This window comes from Copadichromis virginalis, linkage group LG18 (assembly GCF_057382275.1).
Source record: "Copadichromis virginalis isolate Kocher_CV1m ecotype Utaka linkage group LG18, C_Virginalis_male_GT1.1, whole genome shotgun sequence".
In the NCBI taxonomy this organism is placed as follows: Eukaryota; Metazoa; Chordata; class Actinopteri; order Cichliformes; family Cichlidae; genus Copadichromis; species Copadichromis virginalis.
Genome location: NC_140635.1, coordinates 23,580,155 through 23,596,829, shown reverse-complemented (window position 1 = coordinate 23,596,829; position 16,675 = coordinate 23,580,155). Strand labels below are relative to the sequence as shown.

The 16,675-nt window shown below is 40.4% G+C and overlaps 1 protein-coding gene across 1 annotated transcript in view; it reads left to right on the top strand.

Moving 5' to 3' along the window:
* The window catches only part of LOC146687891 (receptor-type tyrosine-protein phosphatase S-like), a 71,283-nt gene extending 58,642 nt beyond the window's left edge, over positions 1-12,641 (top strand). The window contains exons 25-36 of the mRNA XM_085438810.1: positions 203-300; positions 574-697; positions 1,175-1,350; positions 1,500-1,619; positions 3,515-3,669; positions 4,241-4,526; positions 5,217-5,395; positions 5,767-5,893; positions 5,997-6,122; positions 6,853-7,007; positions 7,171-7,306; positions 9,892-12,641. Coding sequence (XP_085294936.1) covers positions 203-300; positions 574-697; positions 1,175-1,350; positions 1,500-1,619; positions 3,515-3,669; positions 4,241-4,526; positions 5,217-5,395; positions 5,767-5,893; positions 5,997-6,122; positions 6,853-7,007; positions 7,171-7,306; positions 9,892-9,960 — 1,751 coding nt within the window. The 3' untranslated portion in view covers positions 9,961-12,641. The remainder of the gene's footprint in view (positions 1-202; positions 301-573; positions 698-1,174; positions 1,351-1,499; positions 1,620-3,514; positions 3,670-4,240; positions 4,527-5,216; positions 5,396-5,766; positions 5,894-5,996; positions 6,123-6,852; positions 7,008-7,170; positions 7,307-9,891) is intronic.
* Positions 12,642-16,675: the final 4,034 nt, after the last annotated feature.

The following is a 16,675-nucleotide window of genomic DNA, read 5'->3' as shown; positions in this document are numbered from 1 at the left end:
ACAAACAAACAAACCTCGCCTCACTTTGTCCGCGCACATGGATCAAAATTGATTTTCTGCCTCAGCGTGTTCCTTAATGATATGTGATGTTGTCTGATTGTATAATTATCGTCGCATCTTTGCATATGAGTGATGTCGAGCGGCGGCAATTTAGGTCGCTGAGCTGAAGTCTGCGTGACCTCTGACCCTCATTGTAACGCAGGAATGATGAGCCATCCTCCCATCCCCATCAGCGAGCTGGCTGAGCACATAGAGCTGCTGAAAGCCAACGACAACCTGAGACTCTCCCAGGAGTACGAGGTGAGAAATACTGTATATTATCATTCCATATAATAAATAGATACCATTCTGTTATTTGGCGATGTTAAGCCTGTTAAGCCTTCATAAAACAAGTGTTACTTAACATTTGTTTACCTGCGTGCAGGCTGCTTGTTCATGATTTATTCAGCAGCGCAATTTATTGCTGTAACTCGTCTACATTACAGAGTGCTCTCTTTCCATTATCCTCAAATGCACCACTAAATATATGCCAGCACACGCTATTAATGCACGTATTTTGTTGCTCTCTCGCAGTCAATCGACCCGAGTCAGCAGTTCACCTGGGAACACTCCAATCTGGAAGTTAACAAGCCCAAAAACCGCTACGCCAACGTCATAGCGTACGACCACACCAGAGTCATCCTGTCTCCCATAGATGGTGAGGATTTGCTGGAAATGAATGTCAATTAAAGAAGATTGTGAGAGTTCCTAATGGAGGGGGCGGGGCATGTTTGAGCTGACGGGTGGGTGCATAGCACACAAAGAGTTGGTATGGGGAGAGTGATGCGAGAGCTACATGATAGATGAAATCTGAATTTGCGAACAGTGCTGAGACCAACTGTGTGCAGTGGCATGAGACTGACAAACAGCGTGAGTGCATCCAAGTGCAGCCCGCTCTCCTCCAGAACAAGGAGGAGGGGAATGGTTTTGATCTGGAGCTCATGAATTTACACCGACAGATTCTTGTTTGTTTGCTGTCGTCCACTAGTCATCCAGCAGCCTGTCTGCTGGAAGCCACGGCTGTCAGAAACAAACAGTTCGTTAGGCTGTTGGATGTCATACACGGGGGTTAATTTATTGTGCCACTTGCGCAGATTGCAGTTTAGCAAGAGACTCAGAAGTGTCTCGCTTGCAGGTATCCTGGGGAGCGACTACATCAACGCCAACTACATTGATGGCTACAGGAAGCAGAATGCCTACATCGCAACGCAGGGGCCGCTGCCAGAGACGTTCGGGGACTTTTGGAGGATGGTGTGGGAGCAACGGGCTGCTTCTGTCGTCATGATGACACGCCTGGAGGAGAAGTCACGGGTAAGAAAGCAAGACCTTACCCACTGACCCACATCTGCAATTTCAATTATCCAGAGTCATACTGCATACATGAAACTGAAGAAGAACGTCGCTTTTCTTCTGAGAACTGCAGTACCGATGAGGCTAATGCTTTTCTTCGATCCTCGCAGATCAAGTGCGATCAGTACTGGCCGAGTCGTGGCACGGAGACATACGGGATGATCCAGGCCACGCTGCTGGACACAATGGAGCTGGCCACTTTCTGTGTTCGCACCTTCTCCCTGCATAAGGTACATTATTTCACGCCTCCTGTTCCACCTGTGTGCCCCTCGATTCACTTCTCTGCCCTCACCTCCCTTAAGTTTACGGACATATCCACAGAGAACAGCTTTGATCTCTTGAACTTACAATTTGGAAGCAGGAGCAACTGAAGTAATCATGAGCGAGCAGCGCGTGTGGACACAGAGGATAATAGATTAGTCTGGGCTTCGTGGAGTGTTCAAACCAGGCCAGCCTCCCTGTGTCAGGGACTGTGATTTGATCTCTGTTGGAGGCAGAGCAATTTCTTGTGGCACAGGGCTAATCTAGGACCGTCAGACTGGCGCGTCTCTCTCTGGCCTACTTACAAACAGAAACTAGGCCAGCTGTAGTTTCCAAGTAATACTCCACCTCTCGAAATATTTGTTTATGTGTTGTAAAATGTTGCGTTAGATTAACAAATGACGAAGAGAATAATAATAGTAGGCTGAAGTACTTTTATGTACGAATAGCTTCTTTCAGCTGCTCACCTTTTTTACAGCGGATGTCCTTACCCAGCCAGCCCCCTTATGTTAGGCTGGGGACCAACAGTGGGAGCAATAGATGTGTATCCTGCATCATCATAATAATGTTGGTCCAGCATCAGCATTGCAGCTGACAAATCGCATTGTTGTGATGTCATAGCTTTGCAATGTGGAGTCGAAAAAACCCCACTCTCTTAATATAAAACTCTTTTGGATCAAATAGTCGGTATTTCAATAGCTTTCTATACAACATGGTAAACGTATGATTAAACTGAGGTTTGTTGTTAGCCACATTTAGCTTACTAATCTTGGTTTGGTAGTGATAGTTTTTAATAGCATTAGCTAATGTCTTGGCTAATGCTAACTGAATACTCATACAATATTGTTGTGATGATGTAGGAATAACACCAATACTGGGTTATCAGATTGTGTGTACACTAGCAGTCCTCTTTTTGATATTGGGGTTGTGCTTTTCTCTTTCCCCTGTGAGCTAAAGACATTTTGTGATGTTTTGTAGCTATCCATACATAAAAAAGTTAGCAAACATGCTAACTCCTACATATCAAAATAACCCTTTGTTTCTTGTTTTCAGTTCAATTATTTTGAGTAAATTCTTTTCGTCTTAAGACCAGTGGTCAGTTTTGTGTTTTTAAATGCAGATCCCTGTGAACTTTGATTACGCATTAAATAATTTGCATGAATAAAAACATGTATAAATTTACATTAATTTTAGAGGAAATTTCTGGGATCAAGATTTAATCCGTGTTTGTTTTTAAATTACATTCCTACCAAAATAAGAAACTGGTAGGTTTATGAATTTTATTAAGCATCTGATTTCTTTGCTTCATTTGCATTCGGCTTTGTATCTATTGCATCTTATTATAGTCATAGTTTAATGTGTGTACACACCTTACTCAGTTTCCACTTTTTCTAACACATCAAATATTCTATCTGTCTTAAAACTGATTATTTGGTATATTTGCTAAAAGTCTGACTAGTCCCGTTATAGCCACTAAGTTAAAAACATTATCTTTCCTATTTGGTTTAAATTCTGTATCCTGTGAGATTTCTCTCAAATAAAATCATTCCACTTTTCTTTCTGCATTGCTCTACAAATCCTCCTCCAGGTTTTAACTGTACTATTGACACACTCATTTTATTCCCAAAGGAAATTATTGAACCATTTCATTCCTAAGCTCAAGATGGTTTTTGGAACACACACTTGCAATAATAGATAATTAATCTTGTCAAAGATGGTTAAATTTAACAACTTCCACCTCTTTTGTTTAATCAACTTTTTTTTATAAGAGTCTGTGCTAATGAAGCTTACAAATGTCGCCATACAAGTTGTTTTGGCTTAAGTGACACTAACCTCAGTTTTTCTCACATGTTTCTCACATCAGAGTGGAAGCAGCGAAAGGCGAGAGGTGCGTCAGTTCCAGTTCACAGCCTGGCCCGATCACGGCGTGCCAGAGTATCCCACCCCCTTCCTCAACTTCCTACGCAGAGTCAAAGCCTGCAACCCCCCTGATGCTGGACCTATCATTGCTCACTGCAGGTATGCTCACACCCACATTTAATCTATCTTGGAGATAAATAGGATCAATGCGGCTTTCATCATGACTGTGAAGCTTTATTGAGGGAGCGTTTAACTTGGAAAAATGACTGGGAAAGTGGCTGATTTGCTACGCTAATTTCATCTGAAGGTAACAATATCCGACCCTTGCGGAGCTCACTAAATTTCACAGCTGTTTGATCTGCAAAAAACTGAAGAGATTGAAAATTGCATTTTCACTGGTTGGTTATGCTGGGAACTGTTTCTTGGCTGAGTACAGAAAATTCCTTAACTCTCCAGTGGTCAACAGAAATAGTGTGAGAGGACTTGCTATCATTGCGTAGGATGCAATGTAGCCACTGGAAAAATACAGTTTGTCCTGTTCATTCTTTATATTTTTAGTAGATTATATCATTTCGGCTAATTTTTTATTCCCAGTCTTTGGGCCAAGCATCAGCTATTTTTACATTTGACCTGAACTTCTGAAAAGACCCATAAAAACATTGTAATCTTTAAAAAAACCTTACTGAAGAAAATATCAGTATATAAGACGTCTTTCCTCCTCCTATGTCAGTGCCGGTGTTGGTCGCACTGGCTGTTTCATTGTCATCGACGCCATGCTAGAGCGCATCCGACACGAGCGCACTGTGGACATCTACGGTCACGTGACCCTGATGCGCTCACAGAGGAACTACATGGTGCAAACGGAGGACCAGTACAGCTTCATCCACGAGGCCCTTCTGGAGGCTGTGGCATGCGGAAACACTGAAGTGGCTGCCAGGAGTCTCTACTCCTACATGCAGAAGCTGTCCAAGGTGGAGAGCGGAGAGCATGTGATTGGCATGGAGCTGGAGTTTAAGGTGAGAGTGGAGGCAGTGGAGCTGGAAACCATTTAAATGAAATGGAAGGCAAGCAGATTTGACGTCTGATATTTGTTTGAGATGTAGAAAATATTGGCAACATTGTCTTCAAATTTCAAAAAAGAAGTGCCCATTTGAAATAATTGGTTTGATAGTGTGTCTGTGAGTTGTAAACCTTTAAGCTAGATGTGATCTTTGCCTCACAGGTTGGTTTAGTATAGAAAATATTGTTAGAGGCCCAATGATGATATAACACCCATATCTTTGTGATAAAAATAAAAAAGATAATTAGAGCCTGTACTATTTTCAATTTATTAAGTAGTTAAGATAACTCTTGGCTTGTTCCAGTTTCTCAGCTATGACTACATGAATTTATGCTGTTGTTTTACTTTTTGGCAGCAAACTGATTGTTTTGTGTGTTTGGGCTGTTGTTAAACAGTTATTGGATTAAATAATCAATTAAATAATCAGAAAGATGATTTAAGAGTGATTTGAAAAACATTTACTTGATTCATATACTTAAAGATACAGTGTGGAAAATGTCACCAGCAGATGTCAGTAGAGGGTAGATTTCTTACCCCTCTCAATTCAAGTGCATGATTCTATCCATGATGCCCACAGTAGGAAAAAAATTACTGACTGCGCATTTAAAAGAATATAAACACTTTCCTTCATTTTCTCTCCACCCAGCGCCTGGCTAACACCAAAGCCCACACGTCCAGGTTCGTCACAGCCAACCTGCCTTGCAACAAATTCAAGAACCGACTAGTTAACATCATGCCCTATGAAACCACTCGCGTGTGCCTCCAGCCCATCAGAGGACTGGAGGGGTCCGACTACATCAACGCCAGCTACATAGACGGTTACAGGTATGTTTTCGTCCTGCAAACGCTAATATGACCTGACCTCCTCCCTCCGCTGCGGTCCTCTTATGATGGTTTGATGAGTGAATGGACTGGATAGCTTTTCACCACATTGCTCTCACCTGTCACTTCCTGTCAGATCTGTCATTACTGTGTACATGTTGCCACTATTTGTCTTGCTGCATGGCACTCATTTTGGTCCAGTGAAGACTTTCTGATGATTCAGGCATTCAGAGTCATTGTACACACATGTTGTGACTGTTGCTTTTCTTGCCTGCAGCCTGACCCCCTTTTAAGTCTGATTCTTGACAGATGAAGAAACAAGGAGGGAAAAGGAGGTGACAACATAATGTGTGTTTGTGTGCGTTTGTGTGTAGGCAGCAGAGAGGCTACATTGCCACCCAGGGTCCACTGGCTGAGACTACAGAGGACTTCTGGAGAATGCTGTGGGAACACAACTCCACTATAGTAGTTATGCTCACTAAGCTGAGAGAAATGGGACGGGTATGGACAAAATACACAAAGCTAAATAAACAACAGGTCTTGTAACATTGCAGCCCTCTTGCATATGATTACTGAAGACTTCTTATGTGTTCTGCTCTGACAGGAGAAGTGTCACCAGTACTGGCCCGCTGAGCGCTCAGCAAGGTATCAGTACTTTGTGGTGGACCCCATGGCGGAGTACAACATGCCTCAGTACATCCTCCGAGAGTTCAAAGTTACAGATGCCAGGGTTGGTTCATGCTTTGCTTAAAGTGTCCTCTTGCATGTTGCATTCAGAAAACGGTGTAACATCACACTCTGAGGTTATTCAGGAGTATTTTGTCAGTGCTGTTAGCAGGCAGTGGCGCACTATCGACCTGTAGTGTGTGCTGGTTAGTGTGTGTTTTCTATGTGAATGTGTGTAACACAGCAGGTTCAAGATATTGACAGACTCCTATGGATCACTCATTCAACCATGCTGTCTCCAGATTACCTTGACATTGTGTGTGTGTGTGTGTGTGTGTGTATTCACACACACACACACACACACACGTGTCAGTCATACATAAATCCAGTTAAGCCTGTCCTGCCCCGACGCCACATTGACAGATGCTCTATTGATCTCCATTAAAGGGGAGTCAGAAAGGCTGAGCAGAAGAGAAAAGATGTAATTGCCTTCTGAGAGGCTGACAATAGCAGACGCACTGACGTTACAGCTTTAAGTTAACCACAACCACTGATCCAGGATCAGATAACAGTAATCATTAGAAGGAAGAGAGGATATTGCCTGGCAGTCTCACTCCTCAGTCAATACAGCGAGAGGAAGCTTTGTAAATAATCATTTCGAAATAATCACCTTGCATGAAGACCAACTGCACATTCAAGGACAAGCGTCTGAATATGTGAGAAAGACATCAGATAGATGTTCACATCCATATAGTGTGCAGGTTATTGTTTTAACTGATTCTTCGCTCCCCCAGGACGGCCAGTCACGAACAGTGCGTCAGTTCCAGTTCACTGATTGGCCAGAGCAAGGTGTGCCCAAATCTGGGGAGGGCTTCATCGATTTCATTGGCCAAGTGCACAAAACCAAGGAGCAGTTTGGCCAGGATGGACCAATCTGCGTTCACTGCAGGTAAGCACCGGACTTTATATTAGACAACTCGTCATTGGTAATTAAATCACAGTTTAATGTGACTCTCGCCTTTGTAATAACAGTAGTGTGTGTGAGAATCCAGCACACTGTTGATCTGACACACTACATACTCTAGTAAAATTGTTTTCCTTTGTGGCTGCAGTGCCGGCGTGGGGCGGACAGGTGTCTTTATCACTCTGAGCATTGTCTTGGAGCGGATGCGTTACGAAGGGGCGGTAGACATCTTCCAAACTGTCAAAATGCTGCGGACACAGAGACCAGCCATGGTGCAGACTGAGGTAAACACACACTCATTAACCAGGGCAGAGACAGTGAAGTAGAGCGCTGCATTAATGAGAATGGTGGTATTTGACATTTAGCTTATCGTTTATTTTAACTATTTGGTGATTAAAGGAAAATCTCTCTATTAAAGTCTTTTTGTAAAGAATAATGTGGATTAAGAAACCATTAGATTCATATTATCACCAAGCGTTTAAAATTCACCCAAAGTATCAGAGATGGAAATGTTAACCACATAAACGAGATCATAATTCCACTGGTTGTGTATGTATTTGCAGTCAGATCTGGGAAAAGAACAGAAATGTCACTAGCATAAGAGTTTAGAATTATATTCATTATCTGCCCAAGAAGCTAAAGTGCTTCGCAGCTTGGCATGCTGAACTGTACTGCATATTTTTAATCCATGCTACAATAACACAGGCAAAGCCTTAATGTCATTTAGGCAGCGCTAGCTATTGATGAGCAGTCCCACCCACATCAATATACATTTGCATTAGCATAAGTAGGACACTGAAAGGAGGAAATAGCCCCCAGAGTGTGAATTTTTCATTGTAAACTGTAACAGCAACACACACAAGCTGGTGGAGCACTTTGTAACAGTGTCATGTTATATTCTGTATACAGAAGCAAGGTATGCACATGGTTTAATTCATAGTTTTATTTGCATAAACATGTGAACGCATATTTGATAAAGTGCTGTGCTTTACACTATGCACTAGTGCACTGTTTTACTATATGTAAAAATTAGAGATGGCACGATACCACTTTTTTATGTCCGATACCGATATCATAAATTTGGATATCTGCCGATATGATATGAATCCGATATAGTGTTTTTAATCAATAAAACTGTTTTTTTTTTTATCTTGCTGCATTTTGTATAAGTTCATACTCAAGTTTTAAAAAACAAGAGACTGAAGCTATTCTGTTATACCTGTATGCAAAAAATACACTGCAACCAAAATATTTCATAGTTCAGCAAAACTGATCAATCTAATGAACTTAAACCTGCTCCATCCTTCCTATTCTGGTATTTTAAAGAGTAAGCAACCTAACTAACAGGGTTGAAAACTCCCAGCAAAAAAAAAAGAAAAAGAGAAAGGGAACCCTCCACCCTCCACCTCATGATGCTTAATGATGCATAATCAACTTTAATTTGATGCAGTGTGAAGAAAAATGCACAGAAATCAATTATTTTTCTACAGTATTTAAATAGATTCAACATCTTTCTTCAACAGAATTGCAGACTGCACAGATGGTACCTTCCCAAAGGAAAAAGTAGTATAGCTTACTAGGTTACATTAGACTTAACAGTTACTATATACAGTAATGGACTTCTATATATTTCACATCAGATTAAAACTTTGGGTGTAAGATTCAGATAATTATTTATTAAAAGCTAGACATTTTAAATGAGAATAAGAAAGAAAAGTATGTCTTTGTGCCCCCTTTTCCCTGTTCATGCCCCTGGCTAAACTTTGCCAGGGGGGCCCCTGCACAGTTACCAGCCGTCAGCTGCGTAGAAAAGGATCCTGGTGTAGAAAGTAATATTAAATACATTCTAACAACAGATTATCAAGCTTAAACGTGCTGCTGTTGTTCAGCCGCTGGTTTCCTCTTTCTGGCGCAAAGTGGGCAATAAACAAACAAGTGAGAAAAGCCGATCAGCTGATCATTGATCAGTTTCAGGATTGAAGTAGCAACAGGAGAGGGAGGGAGAGAGAGGCAGTCGCTCCATATATCGGTGGTTAAGCTTAACGCTGGAATGCTTTACAAACATTCAGAGATGAACTTACACACTTGCTTTACTTCTCTCGGAGATGAGATGAGGCTCCAAATGCTCAACCAGACCGTCGACAGGTCTCGCGCCACAGCCACTCTATCACCTGACGCATACTGCTCCAACGTGCTACGGTTATGAGCCGAGTTACGTTTTGTGAGGTGCTTTTTTGATATTTAATGGATCGGATTACATTTTTTTATTTCTCTCCGATATCCGATCTAGTAATTTAGGTCAGTATCGGACCGATGCCGATACGTAATATCAGATCGGTTTATCTCTAGTAAAAATCTGACTTTTTCATGTTAATTGTAAGGAATTAATGAAAATATATTTCTAAGTGTGCTCGAGTGCTAAATGCATATTCATAAGTATACAGCATTGTGCAAAGGTCTTGAACCACCTGATTTCTCTATGAGCAACAGTTCTCCTGGCTTTCTGCTGATCTTTTAAAGATTTTCTTTGGACATTTGCTGCTTTTTCACTCATTTTCAGGCCAGTCTTTTTACCTGAACTGAGCAGTGTTTTTCATTTGTTCCTAAGCCACTCAACACTGACCTATGAATCATTTGAGAAACATGAATGAAAAAAAGCATATACCTCAAGGGAGAAGCCACTGTTGTGTCTATACATAACAGAAACCTTAGCTAAGAGCCAGTTTTAAAGTATCTGTAAGCACTTTGTTACTAGCAGCTTGTTGTAAAGCCACAGGCTTGGTTTGGAACTGCATTTCTTCCAAATATATGACACTCTGTTTATGGGAAATATATTTTTCCCTTATTTGTACTTGTGTTTTTCACACAGGACGAGTACCAGTTCTGCTACCAGGCTGCTCTCGAGTACCTGGGTAGCTTTGACCACTATGCAACGTAAGAGAACAGACAACCATCCATCCATCTTTCTGCTTTGAGGTCCACAAACAAAACCAACCGAGTGAGCCAACAGAAAGACGGCGTGAGATAAACGTGAACATTGAACCTTTTCCGGGAGCGAGATTCAAATTCTGCACCAACGAGGACAAAAAGCAACAAAAACAGCAACAAGAAAATCTCTGTCTAACAGCGTCTCAGCAGGAGTTTCCCTGAGGAGCTGCTGGGTGTGGAGACTATCCATGTGTAATCCATATACTTACCTCAGTGTTCCAGTGTGAAGGACGTATAATACATGTGTGTTGTGGTCAGCTATCTCCAATATGAACCAGTGAAATACAAATGGCTTCTGAACAGGAATTATGATACTCTATGTGTATAAAACAAACAAACAAAAAAAGATTTTAAAAAAACTAAACAAAAAAAACACAAGAGCCTGGATATTTGCTGCACCCTAAATGGGCTTTTTATCCTCAACTTTGTATCTATTGGTTTGATCTACTAAAGGGGTTACAAAGTGCAAAGGTGAACGTTTCTATGTGTCTGTGAGTCTATTTCTAAGGTGTCTACTGCTACCATCAGTAGTCCTGCCTGTAGTTTGACTAGGTCGTGGCTCAGCAGAAGCCTTCAGTATGGACTCACCACCCCGAGGACTGTTGGAGAAGCATGTGGATGATCATTTACCTGATGCACAGTGCCAAGAGAAACCATGCAGCGTGAACATAAACTGTGGCCTAAAAGGAGAGGTGACTCCTTCTTTCATCCAGCATAACATAATCAGACTAGAGACCGCTCCTTAAAAAAAAACCACAACACAATAACAAGGATGAGTTGGCAGCCCCAAACAGCTGACCTCGAAACAGCGATTAAAACCTACTGCTTTCTTCACTCAACAAAGCTTGCTCGCTATTTGCTGTAGTCCTTGTTCATCTTCCAGCTCGGCTCCTCTTGATGTCAGTCCTATCGGTTCAGTTCAGCAGTGGCTTACTGAAGAGAGGCTTAATGAAAGAAAGAACTGAGCTCCAGTCAGTGTCTTTCTCTCTCTTGAGTTCAGAGAGCCATCTTTCTGTAGATTTTTCTGTTTTCATTGTATGTCTTTGCCTTACGTTGACTTTATTTTTTTTCTTGCGTCCTTCACATGCTGCTTCATGCTCGCGCAAACCGTGTTAAAGCTTTTATTGCCGTGCATTGTCTTCACTCGAGGATGACAATTTTTTGTTTGGTTGGTTTTGTCCCGAAAATCTTCCTCCACTGAAGTTCTCCTACTTGAATTTTGCCGCTTCTGCAGTTGAACCCTTGTGTTAATTGCTTTTCCTTGCTAAGGCTACCGTCAGTGAACGATTACAGGAAAAAATTCAAATTACATTCAAAGCTAGTAGTGAACCGCTCACTTTCAACAGTCCTCTGCCTCTATCCCATCCTCCTGTTAACCCTATTAAAAGTTTCTCTTTTCCTTAAACCCTTGTTGTACAGAACATGCTCAGCTTTACCGACTGATAGATCCCCGCCCTCCCCTTCCAATTAAGTATGACTGCACAACTCCTCGATATGGTTGTTTATCTTTTTCTGAATTTGAAATGTAGTCATGATTGGTCCCACGTGGTGATTAAACAGCACAGCGATGTTCCAATATAGCAGACATCTCGACCGAAATCACCGATTGTGTACATACAGTCTATCATTGGAGTCCTATACAGTACAGTTGCATAACGTCTGAGCACAAAATATAACGTGGGATTGGATGTGATGTAGTACTTATTGTCGCGAAAAAAGAAAAAAAAAAGAAAAAAGCCTTATTGTTATTGTTCACTTCGTCATATTTATTTCGTATGATTTTTTTTAAAGGATATTTATTATGACTGTTTTGTTATTTTTTAAGTTTGTTTTTATTTATTTGGGATTTCTAGCAGTTCTATCCAATAAGACGATGTTTATTTGCTTCTTTGGCGAGCCATTGTTAAAGTATGATATTGTCACTTTTTTTATTTTGTCTTTAACCGTCCATTTTGGTGCTTTTTTTTTCCTCCTTTTTTTTAAAAGAAAATTGCTTTATTGTTATAACGTATGCCCTCAGTGTAGGGTGCTATTTGATACTGATTACTGATGTCCAACTAGTCAGCTAGAGATGTACGTACAATAGAGGCAGGACTAGCTTCAGTTTACAGAGATGCCCTTTCGATGCTCTCCCTCGTTCAACCTCCATAGCTGGAGGTACGTTTCACCCCACCGTGATAGGTGTAAGGGCATCAGAGAAATTAGATATATAGAGCAGACTACAGGGCAGATCGGTGAAGACCTCCTGGCAAGCTGTTGGTGTTTAGTTTGCTTGAAAGCACATGGTAGCAAGTGTATTTTTGACAGAGAATGGATAAGAATTGCCTAGCTACACACTTTACACACCCTGAAAAGTTATTGTTTGAACCTGAAATGATTCTCATATGAACTCTATGTGTGGTCCATAAGTCTTGACAATGTTTGACATATATGAAATATGTTATTCCTTCGATTTCTAATGATTATTGTGTCAAGAGAAATATAAAAGGCACACGCGAAACATTATATGAAATGTGTTGAGGGAAAAGCTCTGGTGATGCCATACCCCTCACTTATGTACCTGTTCTTTCCTTTCGAACCATAGATGTAGATATTGTATCTCGACTTTGTATTAAAAGCAGGATGATTGGATATACAGCACAATGAGCTGCTTGATTCTTGTGGGGGGGGGTAGCTCTTTGGTGTGATTCACTCTTCGATCACTAGATGGGGCCAAAGTCGCTGCACCTACTCTTCAGTAGTGCGCACACAAACAGAATCTGTTTGGATTCGGTTTAGCCTCCTTTTTCCACTCAAAATGTACAAAATTCTTTAGCTTCAGCTTTTACTAAAATCTTGAAAAATTGCAGGTGAGTTCTTGGTCTTGCAGGTACTTCTTGTGCTAATCAAGCAAAAAGCCCTGCCTGAATGTAAAAAGTGCAGATGGTTGACTGAAAATGTTGCCCTATCCAAACTGAGAGAAAGAGACGACCATTTACACTGATTGGTCACTTCATTAGTTCCACCTTCCTTGTGGTTGTTTAAACGATGATCAGTTGGTACAAAGGGCTCAAGTACTGTTGCCTTCCTATCAGCTCCAAACAATGTACTGATTCTTCTCTGACTTCTGACATCAACAAGGGATTTTGGCTCAGAGAACTGGAGCTCCCTTACTCGGTACTCTTGGTGTTTTTGTGGGAAAATCCCAGCAGATCAACAGTTGTTCTGCACTGGTGCCAGACAGACTGGTCCGCCACTTAAAATCAGCTCACTTCCCCATTCTGTTGCTCAGTCTGAGCTTCATGATCCCGTATGCACACCGAAATGCATCAAATTGCTGCCATGTGATTGGCTGATTAGATGTTTGTGTTAAAGAGCAGGTAAACCCAATAAAGTGGCCGGTGAACGTGTATGCACTTTCTAGTCTTACTAACCACTCAGAGGGTTTTCAGCAAAACAAAGAATATTCATGCATTCAGATACATATTCATGTAGCTCTTTATCTTACCTATAATAATGAATGCATGAGGCACAATTTGACGTTGACCAATATTCTTAATTTTAGTCTACCTACCTCGTTCCTGAGCCTCGGCCACCTCTACATCTTCAGTATCGAGGTTTATTAATGAGTTTTTTCAAAGGATTAACTCTAAATATTAACAATAATTTTTTTTTAAACTTTGACTTTTGACTATTTAAGCTCAGCGACAAGTTTAAAATGTTATAATCCCAAGTTCACGTATCCATAAGGCTTTGACTCTATACAGTTCTAATACATTATATCTAATATATCATCTCTATAGCACAGTAGTGACGATGTTCATTATAAAAATCTATAACTGTTGTCACATCACAGGTTCCTTACTTGATAAAATTAAGTAGGCAAGTAAATTTTATTCCTATAGCACATGTAAAACCAAAGTGCCTTATACTAACATAACAAAGAATATTCAGGTTCGTGAAAAATGTATGCCACACACATTCACAATGTTTACATGGAATAACTTAACAACAACCAATCGTCCAATCACCATTCCAGAAATCAGCAGTTTCTAAAAGTTTGACAGAAATGTTTGTTTTTCCAGAGTTTCAGTGTAACGACTGCAAAGGCACAAGCCCCGACCTCAGGATGATCAGGAGTGTTTGAGAATCAGATCTTAATGATTTTAAACAATACATGGATGCCACAAATCTGTCACGTGCAGTAACAAGACCATTTAAACACAAACAATTAAATTGTTAAAAATAGAGATTTTGATGTGTCTGTTGGGAATTTAAACCAGCCTAATAATGAACAGAACTCCATTTCAGGTATTTTAAATGGAATTTTATTCAGTTAAAATTAAACTTTTAACATAAAAATTATATTTAAGATACCTCCACTTCTTCTAAATAGTCAAAAGTAAAAAAATTTCACATTACAAAAATGTCTTTCATCCCTCACCCCATCCATTTAAAGCCACCCGTCAAAAATATGGATTGAACAAACCAGAATTTATGGCAGATAGTGACGGAAACCAGGACTGGACAGACTACTTTCCTTTCATCAGGAATGTTGCTCCTCGGATTAGTGATAGGGTCTGTTTTCAAAGCACATGCCATGCACAAAGAGATTATCAACTGCTGTTCACTAATGCTCACGAACTTGCCTGTCCTAGGCAGAGCTCTACACGTGTCTGACGTCTGGACTAAATCTGAAAAATCTGCCTGCCATCCTCATTGTTCCTGACTGTTATCGGTCTGATATGAACATCTGCTGCATCTTACACTGTTTCTTATCAGACGGGGCCAAATGTTAACTTACTATTTCTTTGAAATCTCTCTAAAAGCCAACCCCTCACTGCTGTTAAATGTTGCACAGAGGAACAGAAAGGGAAAGTCAAGAAATGCATTGTTCTGTCCATGAAAGGCACGTTTACATGCGCTTTCATGACTCCATGCTGGTGCACGTCCTTAATGAGATGTGTTAAAACACGTCAGGTATGTTACAAAATCAACATTATTTGCCTGTACACGGTTTTGTGCCCCAGTTGGTTCCACACCTACAGACAAGTCACAGCAGTCAGTGTGAAGCACCCGTGATGGTGTCAGCGTTAGGGCTGAAAAATTCCTATTATGTGAATTATTTAAACACATATGCTTGAATTTAATTTCACTCTGATTGACATTAATTGTACATAGCGTTTTTCTGTCGGTACATTTTAAAAACTCATAAACTGTACAGGTTAAAAAAAACACTCAGTTAAATTAAAACTTTTATGTTTACACAATTTCTTTGATTACCTTTCTTTTTATAGCAGTTATCACTAAGGAAAATCTGATCATCAAAAAAACAAACTGGCTGCTCAGTGGAGGAGGAAGGAAAAGAAAACCAAAGAAAGATCCTTAACCTGAGTTGATTTTATACTTCATAACAGAAACAGTCTTCTACCGCAAGAACTTCTTCACTGCTTCCATAATACGCAGTATTACTCTGCATGTACATGCAGTACATAAGTGGGCGAAATAAATACTAAAGTGTGTTGCATATTACTAGAAAATGCAACTGTATAAACTTTATTTTCATTCTTGAACTTGTATACAAAAACAAAGAGATTTCCTAAGATCCTCTGTCAGAGCAGACACTTTTGTTTCAGTTCTCAGAGGTTGTGGCTCTGTTTCATTACAACATCTCATTAAGAAAACATTGCTTCATTATTTACACCTGTGCTTTCCCCCTCTCGCATATCAAAATATGCCGCGATGCAGAAGAGCACAGTTGCTTTGACAATCTAATATTTCATTAATTTGCAAGGTGGTCTGCAGATGGCACCGGGGTGCAGAGGTTAGTGCGATTTCCCAACAGCAGCTGGAGCCTCCTGCTTGGCTCCTCTCTGTGTGAGTTCTCTTTGTGTCTGCACCACTTTTGTCCCATATTCCAGAGACATGCTGCTTTAATTTGGTATTTTAAATTGGCTTTAGGTGTGTGTGGTATTAGCCCTGTGAGATGGACTTAAAAATTCTAAAAAATGGTCAAACTGATTCGACTTGTTCACTCGAGTCAAAGTAAAGAAGTACTGAAAGTATACAAGAAAAAGTAGATCTTTATTTATTTGCCAAGCCATCTGAACCTCATGTCACATTAATATTAATGCAACTTAGATCCAATTCTAATGAATGCACCCAGCTTGAACATCTGTTGCGTAGAACACAAGCAGAGAAACTTAAAAAAGGAACTATTTTTGCTGTTGCCTGCATTGTAGATGGGTGACCTTCCCTTCAAAGCTAAAATAGAAAAATGAATAGACCCAGAGGTTAAAGTGGGGTTTGGCAGGTGGAGAAAAACAGTTAGAAACAGCTACAGTAATTTCCAATGTGAACAAAGCCGATTTTTTTTTATGATATTTTATTATGGTGATCTATTGTACGTGTAATCATGCATGGAAATTAGCTATCAGCTAACTCTGGTACAATGCATCAAATGGCAATACTGACAGCCCCTTTTTGAATAACATTCATTTAAAAAAGAAAGAAAGATGTTGCATGAGCTAACACGGCTGATTTTTAGCCTCCAGACAGTATAAAGCTAATATACAGGTGGAATTCAGTGAGTGAATCTAAACGTAACCTAACTCTGACCATGAACACCACAGACACTCTGCACAAGTCTCACACAATGCATAAGTGTAAACTTTGCCACAATACCT